An 11875-nucleotide genomic window follows, 5' to 3' on the forward strand; every position below is an offset into this window, starting at 1 on the left:
CGAGTACCGTTGGTGGGAAACTAGATAATTGCAGTTTATTATTAGTTTTCGATTGATTTGATTGACTAACGGTTGTTGAACTTTGATTGCACCTAGTTTGTTTATGCTTGAGAATCTTCTCTTCTGATATAAGATTCACTCAAACTAGATCGAAGTATCGACGAGGATCTTTAGAACTGTTTATAGATCTAAAGACGTCTTGTGATAATCCATCGTTAACATACTCCGTTCTGTGTATAATTGATCACAAGAGATTCAAGTTGTTTGTGTGCAGGTGTTTATTGAAGATCTAAGAAGATTTGAAGACAAAGAAGATTTCTTATTTGAGTTCATAATCTTTGGTGTGCACAAAACTTGATCGGCTGGGGATCCAACTATAATCGGTTTATCTTTGTGATAACCTTGATTGATTAGTTGAGTAGATCGACATCAATACAATTCTTTGTGATTAATAGTATTGATTGCATAATCTAAACAATTACCTTGGTAGTTGTTAATAGATAAATCTAAGAACCTGACAAATGAGTTTATTGGGATAAACGGAAGAGCCTTTTGTCAAACTCATATCACGTTGTTTGAAAAGAGTTGTTACCGAACAGATTTGTTGTTCCTTTACTGTTTGGAATACGAACCAAAGGAATTGTTCCAAGTGCGTGACTTATTACAAGTTAGAGGCGCAGGAATACTTAGGGAACTAGGTGAACTATATGTTTAGTTGCTTAGTCTCAACTATACCAAGTTGGTTTAGATTTTATATAGCGGCTTAATTCTGAGAGTATTCAATTCTGTACAAGGTCCCAGGGTTTTTATGCATTTGCGGTTTCCTCGTTAACAAAATCTTGCTGTGTCTTTTACTTTTCCTAATTACTTGATAGCAATCCTATTGTGTTTGGTTAAGTCTGAACCTGTTATGAAGTAATCATACTTCGTTGTTGTATTGTCTCGATCGTGTATCCATAGTCAATCACACAAGTTATCTTGTTGTCATATTGTCTCGATCTCGTATCCATAGACGATCACACGAAGTGTGAACCGATTAGTTGTATTGTCTCGACTCAGTCCATAAACAATCACTTTCGGAGAAAGGACTTATAGGTGGAAAAGTTTTAGATTGAGGTATATTTGGGTACCCTCGTCTTTTCACTAACAAATCCTTGAAAGTTCAATATACCAAAGTGGGATGGTTTTGTTACACAATCAGTTCATTATTCAGTAAAAAAATGTTGTTCCATTTCTCCCTCTTTCTAAGTTTTTTGTTAATTCGTGCCATGTCCTTAAAAAATCCAACGTATCAAAGCTGGGATTTTGTTCAAAATTTATGAAGTGCAAATGCACAGTTAATGTAGACTTCGACTACAAATCTACTGTAACCACTAGATGATCTATCACTATAACCAAATGCATTTCATGCTTCTATATACTTTGACTGATAACACAGCAAAGACAATTTTGGAATTGCGTAAAAGGTGATTTCAGATGAATGACTTACCTGCATACGTTCACATCGTTTTGTCTCCAACTTCTTGTATGAATTGTTCATATCCGTTGTTTTGGCAAGCTCATGATGAATGGTTGCACCACCGATGTTGAAAGCCGCTACACCGGTGGGAGCCATGACCCTGACAGATTTATCATTTCTGAATAATTCTCTTACTGAATGAACCATGGCATGGATAAGAGTTGATTTTCCTGTGCCGGCTCCTTCACTGATAATCAAACGAATAGTTGAACATGTCCTTAATGAGTGTAGAACCATATCAAGTGCTGCATGTTGCTGATGTGACAAAATAGTAGAAGCAATGTGTAAACCAGTAATTGAATGCTCCTCGTGCACTGCTTGTCCCATCGTGTGAGTAAATCTAATATCATCGGCTATTGAAGAGTAACGTTGCAATCCTTCCGACCAATTTTGCCTGAGATCAAAAGATCGTAAACCGATATCAGTATCCAATGATGGCCCAAAATTAGGTGCCATCTCTGCCAACATCATCCAATCCTCTAGTGGTTCTTCTTCTGAATCAATTTCGTCCTCAAACTCATCCATTACCATGTTAAGATCTCCAACTTGATTTTCAGTGGCGCCGCTAAGTTCAGCATAATATTCCGACCACGTCTGAAAATCTCTTTTTGCTTCTCTAACACTTCTGTAACAACTATATAACAATACTTGTTGTCTGCAGAAAGATTCCCATTGATCGGTATTTGGCATGATGTTCCCTACTAATTCAGGTAAAATCCTGACAACTGCCTCATTACGACATTTGCACCATTTTCTACGAGCAAAATAATGTTTCTTTGCCATTTCAATGAGCGACTCGTTTTGAAATTCATCCGGTCTTTCCAAATATCGGCCAAAGAAACTTAGGCTAGTTCCTTGTGGTTCTCCATCATCACCATCTCGTCTCCACCGAAGTTGGGAGTAGAATAAGCTAGTCTCACTCAAATTCAAAACAACAATTCTTCTTGAGGATTCTTGCAAATGCCAACCCATCAGAAGGTGACACACTTCTTGCGCAGATTTATCTCTTTCCGATGCATTTTTAATGAGCAAACGATTTATTGCAGATGTAGAGTCGCGACAAGGTCTCCAATGGTAATCAATATATCCACGCGAAGTATCAATGTAATTCTTGGAAGCTGGTTCAGATTTTGCTGCATACTTAACAATATATTGAGTAACAGATTCTGTTGTTGTTACAGCTGACCAATCGATGTTTGCTCTCCATACTTGCAAAACTACCCGGTTGTGAGAATTAACAAGTGGATCATTTCTCCGGCTAATAAATCTGTATATATTGTTATTCTCTGGCTCCTCTATAAGCTTAGATTCTAATAGAATCTCAAATGGAAACTTAAACCGACACACTTTTTCCTCGTTGTCTTGCTTATCCGCAAACAATAGTCTCCACGTCGAGTGTGTCGCATAACACAGTTCACAAGAGATGCATAATCATCTTCATCTTCATCTAAGTTTGCATCCAAAGAAACTTTCCTTGCACAAGGATGATTCTGCATGTCAACAGAGAACGTAGGATCCGGATTCATTGTGCACACCATACTGTCAAAATATTCGCATATCGACGGACGTAATTGATAATCTGTTGCAATATGAGAAACATCTGGTCCATCCTCCAACCACAAAAAGTCGTGGGCATGGCCACTCCCTCGGTTTTGCCATTCAAACCTATGCCAATGATTGACCACAGAAAATTTCTTCTTCAAATACTCCTTGAAAAATAAACTTACCCTTTTTTCGGAAGAACCAAGACGCAACAAGTGGATTCTCATTCAATAACCTTCCTTTTTCTCACCTTCTTTCCATTGGATTTAGAGCTTCCAATGTGTTTTCCGTGTCAAGAAGAGCATATAGTTCTGGCCACTGCAAATCTGCCGCACTTAAGGTAAAGAAGATAGTACGCAGCCTAATTGCTTGACCATGACAATGAGCTCTTTTAATCTAGTGTACCGATAAACTCGAGTACCTCGTATCTGCTTAGCACAATAAGAAACTCGTGAAACTAAACGGCTATCCCCAGATGAAATTATGTCCCGAATAGCTTCTATAGAAAGTACTCCGTCAGATGGATGATTCTTAATATAAATAGACCCTAATGATAAAGCCCGCCACCTAGTTAATGAGTTTAATGCAAAGTAGCGAAATCTAGAATCTCGGGCGAAGCGTCCATCCCGAAACTTCATTAGGTATTGAAAATACTGGCATTCACTAACCTTTCGAACCCTTGACTGCCTCAAATCTGCATTGTCGTACGGGAATAAAGTTGGAAATGCCATGGTTATATATCCTTCTTTCATGAACTCATCAATAACTTCACCGGTGAACGGAAGTTCTGCAGTAGTCTGATCCGCCTCATCTATTTCCAAAGCTCTTCTGATACATCTTTGTTGATTAGTTGTATAGACACACTAATGGTACCCACTGTTTGGAATTCATCAATATGGAGAACTTGTACCTGCAATTTTGGGGGTCCATTGTAGTTATCTTCATGGTACTGAACCTGCCAATAAATGAGGAGAATACCCGATAATACACATGAGAAATTCATTGATCATTACAATGAAGACATGAAGAAATTTAGGAAAATGATACTAAAGAGCACAATGTATAGTGAGTATGATGTATGGACAACTGAGTCTGGACTTGACCCATCCAGGGGAAGTAGTGAAGGCCAGCAAACCAGAGAAGCATACCAATAACCATGGAGAAATGAATTTAAGTATATGCCCAGGATAAGAAGGCCAATCAAATTAGAAAAGCTAATCAACAGCGCGGAGACATGCGTTAATCATTTAAGTTCTCTAACTTGTTTTTCTGTATACTTCGATTACGGTGTTCCAATCATTGGTGTAGATAAATGTCCAAGCGATGCGAAAATGAAAAACTATTTGTGGGGATCGATCAAGCCATCAACAACAAAGATGTTAGAATTTTTGTTCTTTTTGATTACTCTAGAACTGTGGTAACGGATGTTTTTTTTTAAGAGATTACTGAATCACCGGTTTACCAACTTAACGACTCACCAACCTAGTTTATGGGCTACTAGATTTTGTGCCCGTGCTACGCATCGGGTGGATCCGAAAATCATCCACTATCATTTTTTTTTTGACTTTTAACTAATCCCTCCGTTCTTTTTTAATAGACCAGTTTTGTTTTTAGCGAAATTTAAGGAAATTAAGAGAACTAATCATTGAAAGTGGTCCTCATGACACTTGTCAATAAAAGAAGTGAAGTGAAATGGTCCCCATGACACTTGTTAGCAAAAGAAGTAAAGTGAAGTGGTCCACATGACACTTGTCATCAAAAGAAGTTAAGAGAAAAGTGGTCCCAAAAAATTAAAATAACATTTGACTTTCCCAATTAGGAAACTGGCCTATTTTTTTGAAACTTTTATTTATAGAAACTGGCCTATTAAAAAAGAACGGAGGGAGTATATTTTTGGTTTGGTGTGATGTGGTTTCGCCCCATCCCGCCACGAAGCATTTATGATTTGGTGAGGCTCGGCTTCGCATGCTTAAAATGCCTCGTCACGAAGCATTTATAATTTGGTGAGGCTCCGCATGTTTAAGATTTTTGATTTGGTGTTGCTCAATTTTGCCTCGCCCCATCCTTTGGTTTTCTTAACTTTTTTTATTTGGTGTGCCTCAGCTTAACTTCGCCTCGGCCCATTGGTTAGTTTTTTGATTTGGTGCATTTTTTTATATCTTTATTCAATAAAGACAAAGTTCGAAAAGATGAAAAAAAAAGTAAGCCCCGTCGCGATTCGATGTGGCGGTACCAAAGTAGCATATAAATTTAATAAATCAAATTGAATGTCAAATTAAAATGTTTACCAAATATCAAACACTAAAGATAATGAAAAAGAATATAGATGAAAGAAAATTTAATCATGCTACTATTCCTTTTCTGAGTCTCCTCCTTTACTCCATCAACCATAACCATAATGCTCTCACCTGTCATTTGATAGTCTATTTTTTTTCCTAACACAAAAAGCTACAATTGAACTAAGGACCAGACATAATTACCTTTTCCTAACATTATCTTGTTAGGATTCCACCTAACAAAATGATGATAACATCCGAGTAATCCTGATGGGTACCATTTATCTACATAACCTTCTTCCTAACCTATCCCACCCTTCAACACTCCAATATGAGACATACTTAGATTGCAGCAGCCTGAGATGTTGCTAGGGCATAATAGATCTGAACGCCTAGGTAGTGGTGCTGCAGAACGCGTTGGTTGCAAGGACTTCTATATCCAACCTTTAAAATTCACTACGTCAGTGATGAAGTCTTCTGTGTCATAAATAATTGCAGGTATCTCAGACTTTTTGGTGCGGTGATTGAATACTGGCAAGTCTGGACTCTTTAATGATAGTTAGACACTGCAAGACGATCCTCTATAGATAATTGACTCGATGATGATGAACATTCTTCTCTGCACTGAAGGTAACTCCTTAATTCCTGCGAGACCTTGGACTTTGATCGACTGGTTCATTAGACAATCACCCGTCACTGGTTCCATTGCAGTAACATGTTTTTCGATGAATTCAGGAGTCCCTTTGAATAAAATGTGAAGTAAATTATAATAGAACGAAGATACAGAGGTGAAATGAAAAACCCCTTTGACTTCTAATACCTAAAATAAGCATAACAATCAAATTTCTTAAAAGTTTAAAATTATCAAAATGAATAAAAATTTGGGGAAGAAAATCAGAGTGAATTGATGCTACTGGGTGACCATAAAACCACTGGAAATGGTTTTAATTAAATCTCAAAGGGATAATACAAAACAAATTAAGAACTTCTGATAAAATCTATAGAAGCACTCTAGGTTAAATTGAACACTGATAAAATCTATAGAAGCACTCTAGGTTGAATATATAAGACCAATTTTTTTATTGGATTATATTTTCATGAGACACCTCATAGAAGCGGGTAAGCCATGTCATCCAAGCATTACCCTAGTAGTGGTCTGACACCATTACTCTGTACTCAAATGTATAGTTAGTCATCTAAAAAGTAGAAGAGAAACACCAGCTTAAACTTTACGCAGCCTATCTTCATATTATAAACCATGCAAGTCAAACAAACACTAACAGAGCTCTCAGTGATGCTACTAAAGTAAACTACCATTTCTCAATTTTCTAGTCTAGCGTATTGAACCATACCGCATAAACCATGCTTTTTGTAAAGCACAGTGAACGACCTATTCAATCAAACGCATCAAACAAAAATCAAACTCTAAAAATACTCTTGCAGCAATGGTAGTACAAATCCAAGCAAAGAGCATAACAAAACAGAAGATTGAAATATTAATAAGCAAACTCAGACACCAGGCTAGAAGAAAAGATGAAATAAAAAAATATTAGCCTAAATGTGTACGTGGAATCCTCTTGCACACCTACACAAAAAACTTTTCTTTTACAAACATTTTTTTAAGAGTATAATGCCATCTTATTCTAAAAATGTAACAGTCCCATAACGTAATTATAGTCTAGGATTACCGCGTCCTGGATTTGGCTACAGACTTATCCAGCTGACCATCAAGAGTAAATACCAAATTCCATTTTCTCACACTAAGTGTTTCTCCAACCTATAATGAAATAATCATGTTAAGCTTATAATCTTCACAATCCACATATAAATTATAAAAATGACTGACCTTGGTTTAAATCGAGTCATTGAAATATCATTTACGAATACAGGTCTAATTTCGTAGAAACGGGATTCATACGCTCTTCACAACAACTCATTTTACCTCTCTTTTGACATTGTTTCATTTGTATCACAATGTAGGGGTCATCTTTCCCCGTTAAATCAACAACCGACAAATATCATATTCACAGATAACACTTCTCAAACAATTTATTCCCTTCTCATTATTCCAGTTTATTCATGTCTCAGGATAAGAGCCCTTTGCAAGGAAAACTAATACAAAAGTGAATATTTGAGGCAAAAGGATTAAGATGGGAACTTCAAAATTTTCAGAGCCACTATTAAATTATGTACCTTGAAACACCCCACTGAGGTCATGCAGGACACCCATATCAGTTTAGCTATGGTAAATTCATGAAATGAAATATGCACTGAATTTGAACCCTACCCGGTTTATCGTAGCATTTGTCACATCTTCTTACTCCATGTTGGAAGGGAATATATGTCTCAGGCATTTCTACGAACATTGTGCAAAATATCCAGTTCCAGAAACAATCAGAATTTCCTAACTCATCAAACATTCATATACATCACCATTGCGTTGAACAACGAATTTCCTAGATTAAGGGATTACTACCATAGACTTTGTTACTATGAATCGGTTATGTATGATTATATAATTACTAAGCAGACTACCATAGATAATTTGAGAGGAGTGTCATACTCACCGTGTGACGTGGAGTTCATATGACTTAGTGTTTTAAAGGAGGGGAGATGAATAATAATAGAAAAAGTCAAACTTAAAATGTAGTCTAACTGTATTGACCAAAGTCAAATGGATTATGGTTAATAAAAGCGTGGGCTATATTTAAGAGAAGCCTTGTATGATATACATTCGAACAATTTTACAACCATTGGAGATTGGAGTTATCAGCAGACTGGTGAAGCACTGGTAAATTTTTATCCCTGGACCCTGCCATTTTGGATTCTTAACAGCTTAAAATCACAATTCACGCACAACTGCTACCCAGACTATTGGTGTGAAGCTATAATTCGTCATAAATTTGTTCTACGCGTTTGTGGTAATAGTAGCTACCACTTGTGACTGTTTGTTTAATCATGCCTAGGGTTTGGATGTACAAATGCTGTTTCTTGTATTGCGATTAATGCTGTGTTACCAAAATGCGGGTTTTGATGTCCAGTCTATACAACGGATGCCCATGATATAGCAGCTAAAGATACAATATGAATTGTTAAAAATGAATTAGGTTACTCCCATGGACGAAACTTCAATGGCTTATGTTTAGGCGTTTGTATTGAACTCTAGTATAGACTGTAATGAAGACAAATGCTTACAGCTCCACTTGATACCTTAAAGTGGTGTAACTCTTTTCAATCGATAAGGAAATAATTCAATTTACTGTGAAATAACGCTGAGAAGATTGTTGCATGTACTTGGCACTTATAAAATTCAACTCTTCCAGGTAGAGGTTACACTAGAATTTGATGCAGAACTATACTTCTCGAAGGTACCGGTTGATATCTCCCAACTCAAGGAAACATCTAGAAATCTTGCAAGGGAATGGACAATACCATCCATGCTTGGCCGACCATCTGGATTCCTTTGTAGGCAGCTCTCTGTCAGCTTAGCAACAGAGAGAGCAAGATCCGGAGGATAATTCTCATGAAGAGAAGGGTCTATTAAGTCCTTGATGTTTTCTCCAGGGTTCTCCTTGGCAAGAATGCCTTCCAAAGTCTTAGATGGGAGCAACTCTTTGTCGGATTCAGAAACAGCTTCTTTACCGCTAATCATTTCCAGCAGCACAACACCAAAAGAGTAAACATCAAGTTTCGGTGATACCAAACCATTTTCTAGATATTCCGGTACCATATATCCTGTTGTCCCGACAATGTTTCTCGTTGATGCAAATTCGCTTTCATACCCTTCTGCAGACCTTGCCAGACCAAAATTTGCAATCTTGGCCCTAAAATCACCATCGAGAAGAATATTGCTGCTTTTTATATCCTTGTGAACATAGGAGGGGTTGATGCAGCTATGGAGGTAGTGAAGGCCCTTAGCCACGTCTAAAGCAATCTGTACTCTTTGTGTCCAGCTCAAAGTCTGTGTGCTGTAGAATATCCAGTTGTCCAAAGATCCATTCACGGCATATTCATAAACAAGATACCAATGACCCTCATTAAAACAAACACCTGAAAGTTTGATCAGATTGAAATGGTTGATTTTTGTGAGTACATTTAATTCCTCGGTTATGTTTCCATTCATCTTCTTAATTGCAGCCAAGTTCCCACTTATGATACCCCGATAAACTGTACCCATGATCTGCCTATTGGGGTTGAAATTTTCTGTAGCGGATTTTAATTCTTTAATGTTATATACTTTCAGCAGTTGTGCAATATCAGAAATATTTTTCAGAAACTCAATTGATTCTTCTTCTGACGTTTTTTCGTGTTGTTTATAGCTGTTAAAGGTTTCTGTCGTGTTATTTTGATGATTGCATATTCTCCATTTAGTATTAATAACTTTGCGGACACAGAAAATAACGGTTACAACCGGCACAAGAACACTTGCTGTAGCTACCCCGATGACAACATATACCCATATTTTCTTCTTTTTATTCGATGGAGGAACAGAAGAAGCAGGTTGGGGGAGAGAGGTGGGTGGTGGTGCTGGTACTGTGACCTGAGAACTCGATGGTGGTATCTGCAGCGGAACAAGAAGTGTACTGGAGTAATAAATTGTAGCGTCTTTAGAAAGCTCAGTAGCTTCGAGTGTTCTCCTGGGATCCGCACCAAATTTTTCGCTTATATGTGGAACATCATCACCCGGAATGACTGTGTAAGTCGATAAGTATTTCACACTTTCCGCGGTTTGTTTTTTTGTGGGACAGGCACACTTAAGAGGGACTGTGATCCTAGTACCAGGCACTAATTTCGTAGCTGGAATGTTGTTTTGAGCCTGAATAGCTTGGCAGGTTGTTAAAGCTTGGTATGTGATATTTGCAAGTGGAAGGTAAGTATCTCGTTCTTGGATAACATAAGATGAGTTTACTTGGTAATACTCACCTGAACAGGAACAGTTAATTGGAACAGTTACCTCCTTGTTTATCTGAAAGGTTGCGGTCTCTGAAACTGAATTTATTCGAGAAAGCTGTGATGGTTCTGTATCCAAAAGCCGAGAAATGGAAGAAACAGTGTTGTATGGTGGTGTTGACCTGAATATAAGTTAAGCTTGGCAACTCGGGTTTTGACCATTGCAGGTATACCCAAGAACAGAAGTTGAATTATTAATTTTATTGCAATCAGCCGCTGCTTTTCCATCATAAGGTTGTTGGGCATAAATTTGAGACGACGAACAAATAACGAGAAAGATTATGATGTTCAGAGAGATGAATGACTGCAACAGACCCATCTCGAGAAGGAAATGAAAGAAGGTTTTATTGATAATTAAGCTACAATTCTCAGAAGATGTTAAAAGAAGAAAATGTGTTACTTCGGAAGGATAGGTTCTACAAAAACTTCTGTTTGTCGGAAGATTGAAAATCTAGTTATATCTTAAGCTCGAGAAGAGAGAGGACTAAGTTGACGACTAAGAAGAGCCCACCCATGGTTCTAGAATCTCAGAACGAGTGCGTATGATTGAAAGCAACACCAATGAGGTATTGCATGCCCAAGCACTTGCCTCATTGTTTTTTTTCTTTCAATCAAGCAAGTTAACTAGGAATCAGGAGATATCTGGTCTTTTCTTTGAAGCAATAGTGTTCCTAAAATTTAATTTAGGAGCTGAGTTAGGTTGGGAAATGGTTGACCAGAAGCTCTATAATTGTATTCTTGTTCAATTGGCTTGAACTACTTGCATAAATTATTGAATAAATGAGCATAAGAAGATTGTAATGGTTTTAGCTGAACCGAAAGCGGGATTAATCAAATCATCAATAATACAGTCAATAATTGCCGAAGTATATGCTAGTTAACTGATATCGACTTATCAAGTGAATGAATCTGTACACAATCTACGAGCTAATTTTAACAGTTTGGGTCAACTTTCAAATCGATCCGACTTTGCGCCTTCATCCTTTATGAATGTCAACGCTTCTCATTTGGCAAATAATCGTGCAGGACCTGCAGGTTTGCTGTGCCACTGGTGACAAAAGTGATGGGCACCTTTGCTTAAATATTTGGACTGCGTGAAGATAGAAACCGTCAAAAGAAAAAAAGAAACCGTCTGTTTGTCATAAAGTCCCACTCCCATACTGGGGTTATAAGCCTTTGGGTTCTAATGATTAACGGTCGTGATATTCTTAGAAATAAAAAACCCAGGTCATTGAAAAAAGAAAAAAGAGAAAAAAGAGAAAAAAAAAAGGTTCAAACCTTGATCTAGATTCTAGACTACAATCCAAATGGAGTCGGATGGGCAATAGATAGGTAGTTAACTTAAGGGTCAATTACAGAATGATCATACTTTTTGTAATTTGTTCACAAAATGATAATATTTTTGTATTTCGGTTACGGAATGGTCACACTTCCATCCGATTTAACATTTTGAATAAAACGGTGTTAACCTTTTCCATAATATCCTCCTCCAAAATATACTCTTCATTTAATAAATTGGTTGATGTGGTGGTGATGAAGCAGTGGTGGTGGTGGTGGAAGCTTAAGAATCTTCACTAAATCCCAAAGG

General features: G+C 37.3%; 2 protein-coding genes across 2 annotated transcripts; both read right to left on the minus strand.

Annotated features, from left to right (window-relative positions):
- Window positions 1-1405: 1405 nt before the first annotated feature.
- Window positions 1406-3792, minus strand: LOC113348970. The gene is made up of 6 exons (XM_026592890.1): window positions 3716-3792; window positions 3483-3628; window positions 3312-3387; window positions 2938-3184; window positions 1490-2821; window positions 1406-1426 (listed from the first exon to the last, which is right to left on the minus strand). Exons 1-6 carry the CDS (start codon window positions 3790-3792, stop codon window positions 1406-1408), a joined length of 1899 nt encoding a protein of 632 aa, XP_026448675.1.
- Window positions 3793-8489: 4697 nt separating this feature from the next.
- Window positions 8490-10699, minus strand: LOC113331846 (protein LYK5-like). The gene has a single exon (XM_026578501.1). The coding sequence runs from the start codon at window positions 9512-9514 to the stop codon at window positions 8648-8650; it is 867 nt and encodes a 288-aa protein (XP_026434286.1). The 5' UTR covers window positions 9515-10699; the 3' UTR covers window positions 8490-8647.
- Window positions 10700-11875: the final 1176 nt, after the last annotated feature.

This window comes from Papaver somniferum, chromosome 1, assembly GCF_003573695.1.
Source record: "Papaver somniferum cultivar HN1 chromosome 1, ASM357369v1, whole genome shotgun sequence".
NCBI classification, from domain to species: Eukaryota; Viridiplantae; Streptophyta; class Magnoliopsida; order Ranunculales; family Papaveraceae; genus Papaver; species Papaver somniferum.